The 22,028-nt window shown below is 43.7% G+C and overlaps 1 protein-coding gene across 2 annotated transcripts in view; it reads left to right on the forward strand.

The window, feature by feature from the left end:
* Positions 1-22,028, forward strand: part of TIAM2 (TIAM Rac1 associated GEF 2) — a 155,775-nt gene that overhangs the window by 51,235 nt on the left and 82,512 nt on the right. The window contains exons 9-10 of one of the 2 annotated variants that reach the window (XM_003428281.4): positions 2,402-2,473; positions 19,621-19,782. In XM_003428281.4, the coding sequence (XP_003428329.2) occupies positions 2,402-2,473; positions 19,621-19,782 (234 nt within the window). The remainder of the gene's footprint in view (positions 1-2,401; positions 2,474-19,620; positions 19,783-22,028) is intronic. The other variant, XM_029052287.2, reaches the window with a different exon arrangement.

The following is a 22,028-nucleotide window of genomic DNA, read 5'->3' on the forward strand; positions in this document are numbered from 1 at the left end:
ATTTCATCATCATTGGTGGCATTTTTGAACATGCAGGACATCTAAATATATATTCTCCTGAGTTAGGGTGGTTGGCAGCTTAGCATCACCATTTTGGTGAATTTCAGTAGAGACTTGAGTTCCAGAGCTGCCCAAGCAGTCAAGGTTAAGTGAAAAGAAAGTAGCTTCTCCATCAAAGCCAGCAATTCTTCTGTTGTTATATTTATTATTATGGAATCCTGCCAAATCCCCAGGATTTAGGGCTTCTAAAAAGTTCTACAAAGCTTTTACAGTTTTTGTTTTTCACTCAGCTGGCTGATATCACCCATAGGATCTATGACTGACCTAGCCACTGCTGGCTGGTAAGCCTTGCTGGCTATTTGAATGTAGGTGTGGTCAAGCGTTCAGCCAATTGAGTAGTTGAATGACATTTATCTCATAACAGAGAATTCCTCAACCTACTTCTTACTGTTTTTTCAAAGCTCCTACACACATTTTGAGAAAATTTTGCTACTCAGTGAGTCTCGCAAGAAGCCAATTCCTGTCCTTTGTCCAAAGTGACAAATTGGGATCATTTGACCTTTTTGTGGGACTTCATCTCTTCTTCTTTGTGGGTTTTAAGTTTAGATTTTTGAGAGAAAGAGTAATTTTGCTTTCTCTTATATTGTAATGAAATGGATAATTCAGGATAATTATAATAATTGTTGTATTTGTTAAGCACTTACAATGTGCCAGGAACCTTACTAAGTGCTGGGGTGCACAGAAGCAAATTGGGTTGAATATAGTCCCTGTTCTACATGGGGTGCTCAGTCTTAATGCCCCTTTGACGGATGAGGTAATTGAGTCACAGAGAAGCAAAGTGACTTGCCCCATGTCACACAGCAGACAAGTGACAGAGCCAGAATTAGAACCCATGTTTCATTGACATGAGTCCCGAGGAGCTCATGACCCGAAACAAGTCTCCTTGCTCCTGATCTGCAGTTTGACCTGAGAAACATCTTCAAGTCCAGGAGGCTTTAAGCACCACACACCAACCAATGGTAGCCCTCTAGTCTGAAAGCTTGTTGTGGGCCGGGAATGTGTCCGTTATATTGTTCTATCATATTCTCCCAAGCACTTAGTATGGTGCTGTGCACTCAGTAAGTGCTCAATAAATATGAGTGACTGACTGACTTCTGGCTACCAGACCTGTACTCTATCCACCACAGAGAACTCTGCTAACTGCCTTGAGAATTATAAAGGAAGCAAGGAAAGATGATATTAATAATCAAATGCATGAGACATGGAAAAAACACATTTATAGAGGAATACAAATGGCAAAGCACCTAAGGGATTTGAATTAAATTGGAAAGTTGCAATGGAGACTAGATGGAGTAATGGGAATGAATTTTGACTCAGGTGAAATGAGGCAAATAAATAACTTAAATAAAATTAAAGTTTTTTATTTAGGGAGGAGGAGAAACATTTCAACATTTTATTTTGGTTTGGGTTACAGGTTTCCAGATGGTTAGATCAGGTAGACCAAGTAGCATTGGGTGATGGTAGAAGTGGCAAAGTAGTATCAGGTGTGCTCGATGAAAAATTGGTTTATGTGATATAAGCTGAATAGAGTCAGAAGTGAGAAGCATCATGCCCTAACAGAGCATGGACCTGGGAGTCAGAAGGATGTGGGTTCTTATCCTGGCTCCAACAGTTGTCTGCTGTGTGACTTGAGCAAGTCACTTCACTTCTATGTGCCTCAGTGACCTCATCTGTAAAATGGGAATTAAGACCATGAGCCTCTTGCGGGACATAGACTGTGTCTGACCTGATTAACTTGACTCTTCCCCAGCACTTAGTACAGTGCCTGGCACGTCGTAAGTGCTTAACAAATACCATTTTAAAAATCTAACTTAAGATGAAGAGAGTAAAATAAGGTGGAGGGAGGATTGTTGAGGTAAAGTATAAATTTGATTAAAAATAAAATTGGGAGGATTCAGGGTTCTGAAAAAGGAATGACAAGATTGAAGAACAGTTTTATGGTATTCAAGTGCTTATTATGTGCCAGGAACTGTACTAACCTCTAGAGTAGAGTATTACTTGTTGAAAAGCACCAGCAACAAAGACATTCAAAACAACTATTCTGACATAGGATTATATGGTTTTTTAAAATTTATTCAATCATATTTATTAAGCGCTTACTGTGTGCAGAGCACTATACTAAGCACTTTTTTTGAAAAAAAAATGTGAATTTGTGGAAAGGAGAATGGAAGCATTTTGATGTTAATATTTCCATGCCAGATGTGGTTGTGTTTAAAATATATTACTGCTAAGTGTATTTATAGGTATTTTAGCCTTCAGCATTATTTATACTCACAATGTTTACCTAACTGATGTTGCATATCTCATTCATTCTCTTCCCACTGGTGTATTTTTTAATTAGATTTTTGATTCAAATACTGGACAAGGATTTTCTGGATCTCAGCTTCCTCTGAACTCCAATAACTCCAGTGAGGTAAAATCACTCATCTTTAATAGACTCATTTTAAATTGGACAGATTGTTGTCAGTGGAAAAACAGGCTCCTGTGTAAATTTCTGCCATATATTCTTAATGGAATTTATCAAGCACTTACTATATGATAAGTGCTTGGGTAAGTACATGATCAGATCAGACACATTCCATGCCCCACACAGACCTCACAATTGAAGAGGGAAGGACAGTGGGTATCTTCATCGTCATCATCAACAATGATATATATTGAGTACTTACTGTGTGCATAGCATTGTACTAAGCACTTGGGAGAGTGCAGTCCAACAGAGTTGGCAGACAGGTTCACTGCTCACAATGAATTTACCTTATCCCCATTTTACAGGAGAGAGAACTCAGACACAAAGAGGTTGAATAACTTGCCCAAGGTAACACAGCAGACCTGCAACAGAGCTGGGAATAGAATCCAGGACTCTCAGACCCATGTTCTTCCCACTAGGCCATGCTGCCTCTGAATCCTAATTTTTAATAGAATAAATTTAGAATTAAACCAGAACCTTCTGTTTGAGAATGATATTCATTAAGGCTGTCTTCATCGCTCTCTCAGATATTCAGAAGCACCTAGATTATGGTTTTTCAGTAATGAATTAACAGATGCCATTGATTAACAGCTCCATTTTATGAATGGGTAAGCTGACCAAAGAGTGATTTATTTCTATCAAAACACACAGGTCACCTAGGCAAGTCATCTTTTTACTCCATATTGTCTCTTTGATGCTTCATCAGGTAATTGGATGAGAGACAGCGTGCTCTAATGGAAAAAACCCTAGCGTGGGAGTCAGAGGACCTGGGTTCTAAAATCGGCTCTACCGTTTGCCTGCTGTGTGTCCCTGAGAAGGTCACTTTGCTTCTCTGTGCCTCAGTTAAATTGTAAAATGAGGTTTAATCCTCTTCCCTCTGACTTGGACTGTGAGACCTTTATGGGACAGGGATTGTGTCCTCTGTGTGCCTCAGTTACCTCATCTGTAATCTGAGGATTAAGACTATGAGCCTAATGTGGGACATGGACTGTGTCCAAACCAATTATCTCGTTTCTATCACAGCACTTATATACAGTGCCTGGCATCTAGTAAGCACTTAAATATCATTTTTAAAAAAAAGATTCTTATCTACACCAGCTCCTAAAACAGTGTTTGACACGGAGGAAGCTCCAAACAACAACAAAAAGTATTTGCTGGGCTCCAGAGGGAATGGTAGTCATGGTGAAGTTGCTGTTGGCAACCACATCCATGACATAGTCGTTGTGACCTGCACCACCATCCTCAACCCCTCACTGAGTTCTCCCTTCTTAATGGAAGTGCAGGTAGCCAGAGAAGACTTGCAGAGGGGCTGCTGAACAGTTTCAAACAGGGTTTATTAACTGAAATAAGGTATTTCCAGAATAGCTCATATGCCATTCTGGCCTGGAATACCCTCCCTCCTCACATCTGACAGATGATCACTCTCCCCTCCTTCAAAGCCTTAGTGAAGGCACATCTACTCCAAGAGACCTTCCCTGAATAAGTCCTCCTTTCCTCTTCTCACACTCCCTTCTGTGTTACCCTCACTTGCTCTCTTTGCTCTTCCCCCTTCCCAGCCCAACAGTGCTTATGTATATATCTGTAGTTTACTTATATTAATCTGTCTCCCCAACTCTAATAATAATAAGAATGGTATTTGTTAAGCGCTTACTATGTGCCAAGCACTCTTGTTGGAACATCAGCAGCTAGGTCACAGATTTGGTTGCCAACAAGTTCATCAGGTTGTCGCAGGTTGTCCCATGTGAGACTCACAGTCTTAATCCCCATTTTAGAGATGAGGTAACTGAGGCACAGAGAAATTAAATGGCTTGCCCAAGGTCACACAGTAGACAGTTGGCAGAGTCAGAATTAGAACTCAGTATCCTCTACCAAGCCTGTGCTCCTGCCACTAAGCCAAGTTGCTTATGTAGACTGTAAGCTCGTTGTGAGCAGGGAATGTGTCTATTGTATTGTATTCTCCCAAGCACTTAGTACAGTGCTCTGCAAATAGTAAGCTCTAGGTAGATTGAATGGCATGCTTGAAAGAGGTCGTTGACCCCAGTTCTAAGGGCACACATCCTTTCATACCACAGCCCATTTGGTAAATAAGATGCCTGGTGTCTAGGATTACCTTTTAATCTATCTAGTAGGCCATGCTGCTTCTCACATGCTTTTAAAACAAGGTTGAAGTGATTTGCTTTTCTTGGCAAGTAGAATGTTATTGTATACATGTAATTATTTTTTAAAAAGCAGTTTAAACACATTAGAAGAAAAAAAATGAGCCTTATTAAAAATGCAGAGTTGATAAGTGTTGTTTAAGCTTAATTATTGATGAAGAGAACTTGTGGTAATTTGCTTATTCTGTCTCTAGCCTTGTTATAGGAGAAGCAACAGGGCCTAGTGAATAGATCATGGGCCTGGAGGTCAGAAGGACCTGGGTTCTAGTCCCAGTTCTGCCAATTGTCTGCTGTGTGACTTTGCGCAAGTCACTGTACTTCTCTTTGCCCCAGTTACCTCATCTGTAAAATGGGGATTAAAACTGTTAGCCACATCTGGAACATGAACTGTGTCCAACCTGATTAGCTTGTTTCTACATCAGCACTTAGTACAAATCCTGGCACATAGCACTTAATAAGTACCATAATTATTAATAATTATTACAAGTAGATTTCTAGCTAGATTTCTGGAGTAACTGAGGCTAAGATAAGTTAAGTGATTTGCCCAAGGTCACACAGCGGACATGTGGTGGTAGAGTACCATTCTTGGAAGCACCTGTAAAGAGATTCTTTTAAGTTGTAAATAAGGAGAATTCTGTCACTACTTTTCACATTGAGTCACCACTGAGCATCTTGCCACAGTTAATTCTATAGTAGAAAGGGTTTTCTCTCTCAATCCTGATGTCCAACTTTGGTCAACACTGTCTGTTCCTTTAGGGACCTTCAAACAGTGACATCCTTAATTATATGTCTATGTGGTATAAGATGCTTAGAAAGGGGAATATTTACCCATTTGATAATCTGTGGAATAACAGTATGTTACCAGTCCTGGACCCCTCCTCTAAGATTCTCCGAAGAATGCTTACTAAAGTGATTGATGCCTGGGATGCCTGGGCAGGTAGGAAGAAAACTTGGAGAAATTTGCCCTCCAAACGGAACCCATCATTAACCGGAAATCAGCTGGTAGAAGATATGCATAGAGATCCCAGATGATAGGCGATATGGATGGAAAGGGCTAAGGGTAGGGAGGTGAGAAGCTACCACTCCAGCCTATGAGAAAATTAATTTGTCCTTTGGAAATTTTTCATGACACCAGGGAAGGAGGAAGGCTATATAAGTTGGGGAAGCAGCAACACTTAGTGGAAAGAACACAGGCCTGGAAGTCAGTAGGAGCTGGGTTCCAATCCCAGTTCTGCCACTTGTCTGCTGTGTGACCTTGGGCAGGTTACTTCACTTCTCTTTGCCTCAGTTTCCTCATCTGTAAAATGGGGATTAAGACTGTGAGCTCCATGTGGGACAGGGACTGTGCCCAACCTGATTAGCTTTTATCTACTCTAAAACTTAGAAGAGTGCTTGACATACAGTAAGCACTTAACAAATACCATCACCACCATTATAATTCTCCCTTCAGCTTCTAGAAATATGTATGAAACAAAGAAACGTTGTATCCAGATCACCAAAAGGGTAGAAGCTTGAGCTTCTCCATCCGCGGATGGAAATGCCACTGCTTGGTCTAGAAAAATGTATTGTCAATAGGCAGGGTCATGGGAAAGCTGCAAGAGGCTGGACCCTCAACCCCACCCTGGTCCGGATCATGTTTCCCCTTTTCTCCTCTTCTGTCCTGAAGCTCCATCTTTAATTTGGGTCTCCCTAAAGATTCCCTTTGCACAACCTGGCTGCTTGCTGTGTGGTGACTCTTTCAGGGTCCGGCCTCAGAATGGAAGAACCCAGAGGGCATCACATATGTGGAAGGCCACCGAGATTGGGCCCCCTGGGCTTTGGCACACACATACTAGACCAGAGCTGGGCCTATTCAAATAACCTGAACTGCCTGGACCTCCCACCGCATCCTTTATATAGAGAGAAGCAACTAAACGTTTGGTCCAATCTCTTCAAGTATTAGCTGGGTGATATATGCAATTTGATATAAATATTCTGGCAGTAGATTAATTCTATTTTCAAAATACTCCAAGTTCAGAGGCTCTGGTGTGTGTATGTGTGTGTGTTTTCTCTCATTTGGTTCATGTTTTCAGAACACTGGGATATCCTGAAGACCTCTCTCCAGTGTCGGTATGACAGACAAATTATCCACCTATAAGAAAGGTTTTGGGTTACATTGGTAATTTAGATTTATGAGACCAATATTATGGTATTTGTTTCCACAGTATGGGAAAACTGACACGGTTGTAAGAGAAAGGGTGCATTGATTTGAAAGTAAGTGAGGAGTTGACTAGACCCATCATTATCATCATCATCAGTAGTTTGGGAGAGTGTTTGTAAATCACAGCAAGTGGAAATTCTTATTTCCCTGTGAGTAAGGAGTCTGAAGTCTCTGAATTGAGGCCCATCCATCACTGTTGATGGGAGACTCTATCATCAAAGAATTAGAAAACTGGAAGGAAAGAGGAAGGGGCAGTTAAAGACCAACACCCATTGAAATATAGAAGCTTTCAGATTCCTTTCTACTGGGTAGGAAGTGGTAGAGAATAAAGGCAGAGAGTTGAACATAATTCTGGGAACTCCCCACCCTAGCAGATTCCCAGAGCAAATAACTTCTATTGCCACTACTGCCTGTTACCAGAGGATATATATGAGTCCACTGAGGATTGGATCCCTAGTTATTCTAAAGAAATACCCCATTTACAGTCTTAAAACTTAACTACCTAGGGTTATAGCTTGCCTCATGGAACACATCTAGGTAGGAATGCTGCCTCTAATAAAGTAAGGAAATTACTTCACCATTTGAACATTTCCTAGCACGAGGAGTCTTCCGGATCTCAATATTAGTGAAGGAGTTTTTACAATTTAAAGGGTTCAAATTAATCTCAGAAAATGGTTGACAAGAGGTAAAATGATAGACTGTTTCTTCTAAGGTTAAACCTGCGGAGAAAAGCTTTGGTGATGCAGTTTCTTTATTATATATCTATATCTATATACACACGTATAGATATAAATATTCAAGTAAAAGATTTACCTGGAATATTAAAGAAATGGAAGGAGTCCATTAGTCAAAAATTCCAGTTAAATATCAATCAATCAATCACAATTTGGCCTACCCTGCACGGGCTTTGCATGGGTCATATGGAAGGTTAACAAGAGCAACCAAATTGGGTGTTGAGTCTTCCATGAAGACTGTTATCCTGAGGAACAGTTGTCCTTGTGTTTGGAGGTGCTGTTTGCACAAATCCTCATACATTGGCCAGGCTGTTGCTGTCCTGCTTGAAGAGTACATGGCTGCAAGCTTGCTTGTGCTGCTGCCTCAGAGTTGCTGCTCCAAGGCACGAGCCCCTTGAGGCTTGGAGGGAGGGCAGCGCAGGTCCTGGAGGCGTGCCTCAGTGGATTGGATTGCCTTAAGGTGGGGGGAGTATGGTCAGTTGTACAGGAGGGCCCAGGCCACATGCTACTGCTGCTGTTTCATTCACTCCCTTTCTTGATCTAGCAAGGCAGATTCAGATTGTTTAGATTGTGAGCCCATTGTTGGGCAGGGATTCTCTCTGTCGCTGAATTGTACATTCCAAGCGCTTAGTACAGTGCTCTACACATAGTAAGCGCTCAATAAATACGATTGAGTGAATGAATTACTACCCTCCCCATCACAGGATGGCACGTGGCTGTGGAGCCAGTGTAGGTACTTATTTTATTTATGGTATTTGTTAAGCACTTACTATGTGCCAGACACTGTACCAAGTGCTGGGGTAGTTAAAAACTAGTCATTTCGGACACAGTCCATGTCCCACATGGGGCACCCAGTCTTATTCCCCCTTTTACAGATGCGAGAACTGAGGCACAGAGAGTGAAGCAACTTGTCCAAGGTCACACAGACAAGTGTCGGAGCCAGGATTAGAACCCATTTCCTTTCGACTCCCAGGCCTGGCCTGTATCCACGAGGCCCCGCTGCTGCAAATATTATGGTGCTCCATAATGTATCAGATGTGAATCATCCCAAACATGAAATCTGTTAATTTTGGAATGAAGCCTGTCTTATTGGAGAGTGAATTGAAAAAAAATGAAGGAAAAAAAACCCCAAGAAAAACCCAAACCCCAGAAAGAACAAGATGCCCCAAATGAGATATTTTTATAAGTTATTTCCTTTCAGTAACAAAAGGCCTCATGCAGCATTTGAAGGACGCAGTTTCTTGGAGACATAATAACCAATCAATTTTTGTGGGAAGGGCTAGTGGAACTGGAACAGTTCGTGTGCTTCTGCTCAGGGGCAGTGGTCCTCCACACTGGAAAATTGGATGGCCAGCGTTAGCTTTCTGTGGCGATGAATGAAAGACTCATTGTCGCATTAGTCACTAGAGTCTCCACTGGGTGGGACGGGGAGGGGAGAGAATCATAGTGTCAGTTTCTAAGGTGGAAAATCTGTGTAAAACAACTGCCAACCGCAGTTGAGAATATTTTGACTACGGAATGAAAATACTTTGTTTTCCGCTTGTTGTGCCTGAAGTAGTGCTGAAGTTTGGGCATTAACACATGTGGCGGATTCAGTTTGTGATCTATAGCAGTGTACTGTGAGTAAGTAAGCTTCAAACTATCTAGATTTCCCTGGAAATTATTTTATCCTACATCTAATTTAATATAATTTTACTGGTAACTGTACTGAAGATAGCTTATTTTTACCCATTGTTCTGCTGCTTACTTCCCTTCAGTGATTTGAGAAAGTATTACAAGTCTACAATTCCATAGTATCTGCTCCTTTAGGTTAGAATTTTGCTTTTCTTAGTACAGTATTTTGCACACAGTTAGCTCTCAATAAATACAATTAAATGAATGAAATGAGCACTTGTAATATGCAGAGCTTTGTGCTAAGTGCTTGGGAGAATACACTATGAGCTGGGAAATACAATCCCTGCTTGACTTACAATCTAGTGGAAGTATAGGAGCTTATGAAGTGTTCACCATGTGAAATATGTTTCTAGAAATGTTGGTATAACAGTGCTACTGAACGTTATTTAGTAGCTGTACTATGAGGTTCTCAATCAGGTAATTGTATTGCAGGCTTACTGTGTGCTAAGCACTGAATTAAGCCCTTGGGAGGCTACAGTAGTCACACTCTCTGCCTTCAGGGAACTCCTCATAAATGTTTGTGGCCTTAAATAGTGAATTATTATAGTACTGTAGCTGTCACTTAGTACAATGTTTATGTTTCATAGAGATTCTGAAGTCCAACACAATCAACTAAACTCACACTTGTGAAGTCTTCAGCCATGCATATATTGAGGTTTTTCACTGTTGCTTTGCTTGCTTGGAACTGTGTAACAGAACAAATGATGTTACCTTATACCCTCCCATCTATATACCTGGATTTCAGTTTTAGGTTCAGTTACTTAGGTTCATGCTGAATGAAATTCTAAAACTTGAATTTACTGTTCTCTTTGGAAAGTGTCAGTTATATTGTTGTATTGCACTCTTCCTACAGTGTTGTGCACTCAGGAACTGCTCAATAAATGTGATTGGCTGCTGGTCTCTTGAGCTGTACAACTAGGCATTTAGCTGAGTTAATAGTGACTGAATGCTGGATGATGAGAGAAAAAAAATTAAATCCCACATTTCATTTTTCTTTGCTCCTGGAGTAGGGACAAGCTGGCAAAGTGCTTTTCCGGATTGCTAAATTTCTAAAGCCTGACTTTAGTCTATTGAAGGTCAGGTATTTGCCTTTTGTATGAGGCTGAAAGAGCAATCTTGTTACATGGTTGTGGTGATCTTCTCGATGGGTAGCTTCAATGCAGATGAATCCAGTTTTCCATCTGAACATGAAAAAGCTTCTAGCGTCCAAGGAGTTTCCATAGCCAGAAAGCGGTTGGCTTCCCCCCTGCTCCCCCCCCAACCGGCAAACTCAGGTGGTTTGGGGAGTTTCAAATGTGAAACCCTAGAGTGAGTTAGGTTCTTGGCCCAAGAAGGGAGTTCCTTTTGGGGGTCGAGCGTTACCCTTGTGATTTATTTGAAACGTCTGAGGCCAAGGTTCAAAGTCATTTTGAGACTTTCAAATTCATTTAATGGGTGGCTGAATCATCACAGCTGTGCGAATAGAGCAAGGAGGATACATCTGGACTGGTGCTGGGTTCGAAAAGAGATATGATTCGCAGACATATTACTCGAGATGGAGCTTGAGAGCCTAAATATTAAAAATAGAAAAGGGCAAACAGCTTCTGGCCCATAATAACTGATTGTGGGCAGGACCAGTAGGAGACGAAGCAGCATGGCATAGTGGATAGAGCATGGGCCTGGGAGTCAGAAGGTCTTGAGTTCTAATCCCCCTACTCTTCCCCCCACCAAACCCCCTCTTCACCCCCTCCCCCCTTCTCTCTTCCCCACCCATGCTCCATCCCAGTCCTCTTGTCCCACCGCCACCCCTCATCCCCCTCTCCTCGTCCAGGGCCCCGCCACCTCCTTCCCATCCAAACCCTCCCCTCCCCCCGCCCTTCCCCCCTCCTCCCCTTGCACCCACAGCTACTTTCAAGTGTGGCCTCTGGAACCCCCGCTCTATTACAGGCAAGCTACCTTTCATCCATGACCTTTTCCTCTCCCGCTCTCTCCTCCTCCTCGCCCTTTCGGAAACGTGGCTCTCTCCCGAAGACACGGTCTCCGCCGCCGCTCTCTCCAGCGGAGGCCTCTCCTTCTCCCACTCCCCCAGACTCACCGGTAAGGGAGGAGGCGTCGGCTTCCTCCTCTCGCCCCGATGCCGCTTCCGCACTATCCCTCCTCCCCCCTCCCTCTCCTTCCCCTCCTTCGAAGCCCATATTATTCGCCTCTACCACCCACTCCAGTTACTTGTCGCCGTCATCTACCGCCCTCCCGGTCCCACCTCCGACTTCTTCAGCCACCTTGACCCCTTTCTCACCTTCCTCCTCTCCTTCTCTCTGCCCACTCTGATCCTTGGAGACTTCAACATCCATACGGATGTACCCGACGACTCCTCTGCCGCCCGCCTGCTATCCCTCCTCGACTCTGCCGACCTCCTCCTCCACCATACCGCACCCACTCACCGACTCGGTCACACCCTCGATCTCGTCATCTCCTACCGCTGCACTATCTCCTCACTCACCAACTCTGAAATCCCTCTCTCTGACCATAACCTTCTCACCTGCCTCGTATCTCACACTCCCTCCCCCTGCAAATCTTCGCTACTGCCCCACAGAGACCTCTGCTCTCTCGATCCCATCCGTCTTTCCAATAGCATCTCGCCTCACCTTGCCGCCCTGTCCTCTCTTCCCACTCTCGACGATCAGGTCTCCGCTCTCAACTCCACCCTCTCTACTCATCTCGACTCTCTCGCCCCCCTTTCCCTCCGCCGCTCTCGCTCCACTAACCCACAGCCCTGGATCACCTCCTCCGTCCGCCTCCTACGCTCCTATGCTCGAGCTGCTGAGCGCTGCTGGCGAAAGTCCAAGCACCAAGCCGACCTCACACACTTCAAATTTATCCTTTCCTGCCTTAACTCTGCCCTCTCCTCCGCCAGGCAAAGCTTCTTCTCCTCCCTCATCGACACCCATGCCCGTCACCCCCGCCGATTGTTCCGGACCTTTAACTCTCTCCTTAGGCCCCCTGTTCCTCCCCCTCCCCCATCTCTCACCCCTAATGATCTGGCCACCTATTTCCTCACGAAAATCAACACGATCAGGTCTGAGCTCCCCAAAGTCACCCCTCCGCCTCTCCCCTCCCCCCCAACAACCCCCTCCCCTACTTTCCCATCCTTCCCTGCAGTATCCTCAGAGGAGATCTCCTCCCTCCTCGCAAGTGCCACCCCCTCCACCTGCGCCTCGGACCCCATTCCCTCTCACCTTCTTAAAACCATCGCCCCTGCCCTCCTCCCTTCCTTAACGTCTATTTTTAACCACTCAATCTCCAAGGGCTCCTTCCCCTCTGCCTTCAAACATGCCCACGTCTCCCCCATCCTAAAAAAACCCGCTCTTGACCCCACTTCCCCCTCCAGTTATCGTCCTATCTCCCTACTACCCTTCCTTTCCAAAATCTTAGAACGAGTCGTCTACAATCGATGCCTAGAATTCCTTAACTCCCATTCTCTCCTAGACCCCCTCCAATCTGGCTTCCGTCCCCTCCACTCTACCGAGACTGCTCTCTCTAAGGTCACCCATGACCGCCTTCTTGCCAAATCCAATGGCTCCTACTCCATTCTGATCCTCCTTGACCTCTCTGCTGCCTTTGACACTGTCGACCATCCCCTCCTCCTCCATACCTTATCTCACCTTGGCTTCATGGACTCTGTCCTCTCCTGGTTCTCCTCTTACCTCTCTGGCCGATCATTCTCGGTCTCCTACGCTGGAGCCTCCTCCCCCTCCCATCCTTTAACTGTTGGAGTTCCTCAAGGGTCAGTTCTTGGCCCTCTTCTGTTCTCCATTTACACTCACTCCCTCGGTAAACTCATCCGCTCTCACGGCCTTGACTACCATCTCTACGCAGATGACACGCAGATCTACATCTCCGCCCCTGTCCTCTCCCCCTCCCTTCAGGCTCGCATCTCCTCCTGCCTCCGGGACGTCTCCACCTGGATGTTGGCCCGCCACCTAAAACTCAACATGAGCAAGACTGAGCTCCTCATCTTCCCTCCCAAGCCCGGTCCGCTCCCAGACTTCTCCATCACCGTGGATGGCACAACCATCCTTCCCGTCCCGCAGGCCCGCAATCTCGGTGTCATCCTTGACTCGTCCCTCTCGTTCACCCCACACATCCTATCCGTTACCAAGACCTGCCGGTTTCACCTCTACAATATCGCCAAGATCCGCCCTTTCCTCTCCACCCAAACGGCTACCTTACTATTACGGGCTCTCGTTATATCCCGGCTAGACTACTGTGTCAGCCTTCTCTCTGACCTCCCTTCCTCCTCTCTCGCCCCGCTCCGGTCTATTCTTCACTCCGCTGCCTGCCTCATCTTCCTGCAGAAACGATCCGGGCATGTCACTCCCCTTCTTAAACAACTCCAGTGGTTGCCTATCGACCTCCGCTCCAAACAAAAACTCCTCACTCTAGGCTTCAAGGCTCTCCATCACCTTGCCCCTTCCTACCTCTCCTCCCTTCTCTCTTTCTACCGCCCACCCTGCACGCTCCGCTCCTCTGCCGCCCACCTCCTCGCCATCCCTCGGTCTCGCCTATCCCGCCGTCGACCCCTGGGTCACGTCCTCCCACGGTCCTGGAACGCCCTCCCTCCTCACCTCCGCCAAACTGATTCTCTTTCCCTCTTCAAAACCCTACTTAAAAATCACCTCCTCCAAGAGGCGTTCCCAGACTGAGCTCCTCTTCCCCCTCTACTCCCTCTGCCATCCCCCCTTTACCTCTCCGCAGCTAAAGCCTCATTTTCCCCTTTTCCCTCTGCTCCTCCACCTCTCCCTTCCCATCCCCACAGCACTGTACTCGTCCGCTCAACTGTATATATTTTCGTTACCCTATTTATTTTGTTAATGAATTGTACATCGCCTTGATTCTATTTATTTGCCATTGTTTTTACGAGATGTTCTTCCCCTTGACGCTGTTTAGTGCCATTGTTCTTGTCTGTCCGTCTCCCCCGATTAGACTGTAAGCCCGTCAAACGGCAGGGACTGTCTCTATCTGTTGCCGACTTGTCCATCCCAAGCGCTTAGTACAGTGCTCTGCACATAGTAAGCGCTCAATAAATACTATTGAATGAATTGAATGAATGAATAATCCCAGATCTGCCCCTTTTCTGCTGTATGACCTTCTCTGGACCTTAGTTTCCTCATCCGTAACATGGGGTTTGAGACCCTGAGCACCATGTGGGACTTTTATCCACACCAGCACTTAGAACAGTGCCTGGCACATGTAAGCACTTAACAAATTCCATAATTATTATTCAGATTATTACTTTTATTATTATCGATGTTAAAGTTTGCGTGCTTGTCATCTCACCGTGGGGCAACATTCCTATCACCAAGCTCTCTCTGCTCCATTTCCCCCTTGACAGTCTTATATTGTACTCTGCCAAGTATTTAACACAGTATTCTGCACACAGTACACACTCAGTAATTGCCATTGATTGACAGTGTTTACCTGAATTGATGGTGCAGCAAAAAGGAGGGGGGATTTTGATGACTGAGCTTCATTGGGCTCCTCTAAAGCCAGGAGTAGTAGTAATAATAATAATGGAATTTAAGCACTTACTATGTGCTAGGTACTGTCCTGAGTGCTGGGTTGGATACCCTACCCCTCATGGATATGGGACTATTAGTGATAATAATAAAGATAATAATTATAGTATTTAAGTGCGTAGTCTACTCCAAGTGCTGTGTTAAGCGTTAGGGTAGATACAATATAGTATTGGCTCTGCCACCTGCCTGCTTTGTATATGACGTTGGGCAAATCATTAACTTCCTGGTGTCTCAGTTTCTTGAACTGTAAAAAATAAGAATGCAATACTTGTTCTGCCTCCTAATAAAACTGTGAACACCATGTGGGGCAGGGTTTGCCCGACCTGATTAATTTGTACTTACCCCAGCACTTAGAACAGTGCTTGACACGTGGTAAGTGCTTTGCAGATGCCATAAAACAATCAGATCTGACACAGTTCTTGTTCCACATGCGTTTAGGGTCTAATAGGGAGGAAGAACTGGTATTGAATCCCATTTTTACAGATGAGGAAACTGAGGCACTGAGAAGTTATGACTTACCCCAAAGCACACAGTAGGCAAATGGTGGACTCAGGATTAGAATTCAGGTCTCTGGACTCCCAGTCCTGTGTTTCTTCCATGACTCGTTTCCCCAGAGAAAAAAGAGGCCCTGATTTCAGTGATCAGAAGTGAAGGAGCTGGTAGCTGTCTTCATTGGGGTGTCGTTAGTTCTCTGGACGTGTGGAGTTGGTGGGTAAGAGGATGGGATTGGACAGATGGGCAGAAATGGGAATGACTGAAAGACTGTTTTGAAGAGTAGTAAAATAATAATATTTAAGGGCTTACTATGTGCCAAGCACTGTTCTAAGTGCTGGGGTAGATACAGGGTAATCAGGTTGCCCCACATGGGGCTCACAGTCTTAATTCCCATTTTACAGATAAGGTACAGTGCTCTGCACACAGTAAGCACTCAGTAAATACCACTGACTGACTAAGTGGACGGTACAGTGCCCATAATGGGGTGGACGCTCGCTCCATGCTGCAACTCCTGCCCTGCCCCTCGGCGGCTTGGAGCTGGACTCCCAAGTGAGTGGTGACGGTGATTTAAGGCTGGGTCCCCATTTGTGGTGACGGTGATTTAAGGCTGGGTCCCCATTGTCGGTATGATTGCGGGGATTGGTGGGGGCTGGCCCGAACCCACTCTTTTCATTATAGTTGAACTGTTTTTTGTGGCTTTGCCATACTGTCCTTGTGGGGTTTCCTGCTCTGTAGTGACCTCTTCTGGGAGATATATTGAGACCTGAATTTAGCAGATCATTACTTTTGTCTAATTTTCAATATGCCACCCTTCAGTCAATCACTGGTATTCCTTTATTGCTTGCGGCGTGCACAGTGTGGTAGTAAGAGTGTGCTCTATCCACTATTTCACCTGCTTCTCACTATGCCATGCTGCTTCTAGATTGTTCATTTGTTCATTCAGTCATATTTATTGAGCACTTACTGTGTGCAGACCACCGTACTAAGCTCTTGGGAGAGTACAATATAACAATTAACAGACACATTCCCTTCCCACAATAAGCTTAGTGTCTAGAGGCAGCTTACAGTCCCTATGATTAGTGTTTGCAACTTTACACTAATCCAAACAAAAGCAACAGAATGCAGTAATTGATATTGACAAATATCAACAGTCGTTATGACTACTGTATACAACTTTACACTAACCAAAACAAATGGCAGTACTGATATTGACAGATACCAACAATAATTATGATGAGTGTACACAAGTTTACACTCACCCTTACAAAAACACCACCACAAAAGCCCACAGACGTTTTCTATCCTTGGATTTCAGGTCTAGCGTAAAACGTAAATCCCAAAAGTGGTTGGGTTAATTTGAGTTATCTATCACAACACACTAGAGATCACAATGGAAATTGGGAAGCAAAACAACTTAGCTTATTAGTAGTAGATAATAGATTTCTTCATATTATTTTTAATTGAAACCATAACATCAGCCACAGGGCCTCGTAATTTGATTCAAGCGGTGCAAGATATGGCCTGCCTCTCAAAAGAAGTACAATTTACTTCAGATAAGGGCATGTGTTAGGAAAATCAATTGGTTTCCAAGCATATTTCACCTCTGGTGTGAAAACATTCTTGAGTCGCTATTACTAGTAATACTAATTACGATACTTATTAGCCTATTATTCATTCATTCATTCGTATTTATTGAGCACTTACTGTGTGCAGACCACTGTGCTAAGCGCTTGGAAAGTACAAGTCAGCAATAAAGAGAGACAGTCCCTGCCCACAAAGGGCTTTATTATTTACCAAGCACTCAATGTATTAAGAGCTGGGGTAGATACAATCAAATTGGTTGCACACAGTTCCTGTCTCACGTAGGGCTCACAGTCTCAATCCACATTTTACAGATGAGGTAACTGAGGCCCAGAGAAGTGACTTGCTGAAGGTCACGCAACAGACAAGGGGTGGAGACTGGCTTAGAACCCTTGACCTCTTGACTCTTAGTCCCATGCTCTTTCCACCCTGCCATTCGCCTTGTGCAAAAGTCCACCATGCCATCTGTGAAAAGTCCATTTTACAGATGAGGAAACCGAGTCCCAGAAGTTAAATGACTTGTCCAAGTTCCCACAGTAGACAAGTGGCAGAGCCAGAACACACTCCCGTGACTTTCTGATCCGTGTTCTTTCCACTAGAGCAAGCTGCTTAAACAGCTTAAGGAAATACGAAATTTGAGGGTCAATTCCATATAAAGGGGACTCAACCTACGTGGAACAAAAGCATCTGCTATTGCTCCAGTTACCTAGAGCATTTAACTGCAGAAATAACTTCAGTTATCTGCCACATTTTAACCTCTTTTGGCCACAATCCCCAGCAACCTCAATGTGCAAAGCAGTGTACTCGGTAGTCCAGAAAGTACAGTACAATAAATTTGGTATATGTGATTCCTGCTTCAAGGAGTTTACCATCTGCAGCTCTGACAATTAGCAAAGTGTGAATTGGGGATTTTGCCAAGTTTTTAATATGCTTAATATAAACATTAAAATAAAAATTTGTAATTTGGAAATAGTGCTTTCCTGAGTTCAAATCGATTTATCAAGAGTGATAATGCCCTCGCAAAACCTCTTTTGCTCAGACAATTGTGAAAACAGTAAGTGAACTCCGCATATGCCAAATGAATGAAGTAGTATGGGGAATTTTTTGAGGGGTGAATAAATAGGGCAATATGGAATTTTCTTGAAAAAGATATTGAAGCACTAGTGAATTTCTAGAAGAAAAAGATTCCTGAGAGGAAAAAAAAAGAAAGTCAGGATTTAAGTTAGCTTGGAGAAGACAGACATTTTCCAAGTAAATTGCTCAAACTATCAGTTGATTTTTGGAGTACCCAGCTACCTATCATCCATCTGTAGATTAGCAATAATAATGAAAATTGTGCACTTCATTTGCACCTCTGTAATGTTTGGAAAATGTCACCTACACTTTCTTTTCTGCCTCTGTGAGAATGATTTTTACTGATTTTTGTTTATCATACTAGACTAAAACATGTACTTAGACATAATGAAACTGTAAGCAGCTGGAGAAAAAATATGTTGACAAACATAAAAATTACATGGCAGTTTTCCTGTGGAGTAGAGATGCATTTGATAGTAAATCCACAGTAATTCAATTCAATTTCTCATTAATGAACTTATCTTACTCAACTGAGCAAAGATATTTATATCTTCCATACCTTCCTCAAAAGATTTTGGAGATTTTCTGGCATAAACTTCTTTTCCCCAAGTTGGATCAAGCCATGCTCTCAAACCCAAACATTCTTCTTCCACTCCTCTCCCCCACCTCCCCTGCCCCGTACCAAACATATTTCATTTTCTTTATTAGCTCCTTCCTAATCTCACAGCTAGTCATTGACTACTGTGGAATTTTTATTCATAGTATTTTGAAAATAATATAAAATGGAAGGTACCAGTCAATCATTGATATTTTTTGAGGGCTTATTGTATGCTGAACACTGAAATAATCACTTGGTAGAGCAAAATATGCTAGACAGCATGGTCTAGCATGAGCATGGGCCTGGGAGTCAGAGGGATCTGGGTTCTGATACCTCCTCCACCACTTCTCTGTGTGACTTTGGGCAATCACTTCACTTCTCTGTGCCTCAGTTACCTCATCTGTAAAGTGGATATTAAGACTATGAGCCCCACTTGGGTAATGGACAGTGTCCAACCTAAATAGCTTGCAACTACCCCAGCACTTAGAACAGTGCCTGGCATTTAGTATGAGTACAAGTGCTTAACAGATAACATTTAAAAAAATGGTACACGTAATCCCTCCCCACAAGGAATTTACAGTCTAGTAGGTGAGACAGACATTAAAATATATTAAGTAGGGGAAGTAGTTGAGTAGCAATGTACCAGACCATGTGAGATAAGGAAAATTAAAGATTTTATTTCTAGTCTATAAAAGTGTAATTTTTTTTCCCTTTTCCAAAGAATGATGGTCCCATGTCCACTGCCCAATTCATAAATAGCAGTACCAAAGAAGATACTTCAGAAATTTTCTGAACTTCAGAAATAACATAGTAGGACAGTTTCATAGTCCAATCAGAAAATAGGGATGGATCAGAAGACTCTTTTAAGACCCTTTCTGCCCCCCTGATTTTTATAAGTGTATATCAATCAATGGTATTTATTGAGCTCTTACTACATGCTCAGAGCACTGTACTAAGCAGTTAAGACTGTTTAAATATCTGAGTTTATCCTACCAACTGACTGAATTTTCTCTTTGTTCTTACCAGGTGGATGAGTTTCTAAATGTTTACCCTTCAGGACCCGACTGTGGAACCAAAGAAAACATTTGGGAAACCCAGACTTACATTCACTTTCAGGATAATCAAGGAGTTAATATAACCATCAAACCAGAATACAGAGTAGAAGATGTTTTGTCTTTGGCATGCAAGGTATTCTGTTTCCCTAAAAGTATTTTTAATAGCTCTGGAGATTTAGCATCAAGTATATGTGCTAAAGTTTTATGAATTGAACTGATATTCAAAGCAGGGTTGCCAGGAGAAGCGTTGTGGGCTAATGGATAGAGTCCCCCCTGGGAGTTTGAAGGACGTGGGTTCTAATCCCGGTTCTGCCACTTGTCTGCTGTATGACCTTGGGCAAGTCACTTAGAGTCTTTGTGACTCAGTTACCTCATCTATAAAATGGGGATAAAGATTGTCAGCCCTATTTGGGACGGGACTGTGTCTAACCTGATTATCTGGTATCTACCCCAGAGCTCATTACAGTGCCTGACACATAGTAAGCACTTAACAAATGCCATAAAAACCCTCCCTCCTCCCCTTGTCTATATCTCACTAACCTCAATCCATGTGCGCATGCACATGCCCCCTTATCACACACATGCACTTAAACGCCAGAGGCTTCTCCAATAATAAAACAACCTTCTGTGGATACACAACTTCCACCTGCATCGTTAAGCCCCTGGATATACGGGCCTTTTGCCCCTCAGGGCCTCTGTTCACCTGGGGGTGAACAAACCTTGGACATAGAGGGCCAGCCACCCTAGAGAACCCAGCCCTGGTTCAGTGAAATTATTTTTCAAATTTTGATCTGCAAATTACTAACTAAAAGGCACAGAAAAGGGAGTAGCAATCCACTGCAAAAAAAATGTTACATAGTTACCATTATAATTATAATATAAGTAAAAAATATAATATTAATGTGGTATTTAAGTGCTTAGCATGTATCAAATAGTGTGGATCAAAGATAATCAGGTCAGACCCAATGCCTGTCCCACACAGGGTTCACAGTATCTGATCCCCATTTCACAGTTGAATCTACTGAAGTGCAGAGAAGTTAACGTCCTCAGGATCACTCAGCTGTCAACAGCAGAGGTGGTATTAGAACCCACGACCTCTAACTTCCAGGGTCATGCTCTTTCCCCTAGGCCATACTCTGTTTAGGAGAGACTCAGCTCATCCCCTAAGAGTAAAAGGTCTGTCAGTGATAGGAAGTATGGGGAATGAAGAGAAGGCCTTGGGCCAGAAGGCATCTAAAGAGAGAGAGAGAGAGCATATGAGAGCAGGTGGGTGGCGAGAGACAGGGTTGCAAGGAATCATGAGGGATCTGGCTGCAAGAAGCCTGATTTTGCCCATATTTCCTTGCCCTCTGCCAAGCTGAGGAAGGGATCTTTAAGCTTTTCCCCCCATCCCCCTGACCAAGTCTCTCCTCGGTCCCCCCGGCAGCATGGGAGACGCAGAGTCCACAGGGGTGGTCATTGGTCATTTATTCATTCAGTTGTATATATTGAGAACATACTATGTGAAGAGCACTGTATTAAGCACTTGGGGAGAGTACAATACAACAATAAACAGACACATTCTCTGCCCACAATGGGCTTACAATCTAGAGGGGCCTTGAGTTTCCCATAACCCTAGAATCATCTTTTCTGCAACAATATAGTGAACTTTGGTCAATGTCCAAAAGCATTCACATTTATGAGTTCAATTTAAATGTAGAGATGATCATTTTTAGAGAAACTGCTGAGGAAAAATGGATAGGTTTGTAGTGAAAATCAAAAATGTTGAAACCACCAGGTGGCATGGTAGAGCTTGTGCATTTGAAAATGCAAATTTCCTCATCTCCAGGGAAATAAATGCAAGCTTTATAGGTGGTGTGAACCCATGTGCATTCTTCATTACGTTCCCTGATATGTTTAATTTTAGTGAACTTTTCTGGCTTTGATCTTAGACAGGGAACTAGCACATAGGAAGCAGCGTGGCTCAGTAGGAAGCAGCGTGGCTCAGTGGAAAGAGCCTGGGCTTCGGAGTCAGAGATCATGAGTTCGACTCCTGGCTCTGCCACTTGTCAGCTGTGTGACTGTGGGCAAGTCACTTGACTTCTCTGTGCCTCAGTTACCTCATCTGTAAAATGGGGATTAACTGTGAGCCTCACGTGGCACAACCTGATTACCCTGTATCTCCCCCAACGCTTAGAACAGTGCTCTGCACATAGTAAGTGCTTAACAAATACCACCATTATTATTATTTGGGTATATGCCTAGCTCTGTAGAGGAAATGAAACCTCTTTCGTTGCAACTTCTCAACTAATTCCCCATGCAAAAGCTTGTCATGATTGCCAACATCCAAGGCCAGGTATCCTAATATTTTACTCCAGATTCATCCATTGCACTGAACAT

The sequence above is a fragment of the Ornithorhynchus anatinus genome, chromosome 2 (genome assembly GCF_004115215.2).
Source record: "Ornithorhynchus anatinus isolate Pmale09 chromosome 2, mOrnAna1.pri.v4, whole genome shotgun sequence".
Taxonomy (NCBI): Eukaryota; Metazoa; Chordata; class Mammalia; order Monotremata; family Ornithorhynchidae; genus Ornithorhynchus; species Ornithorhynchus anatinus.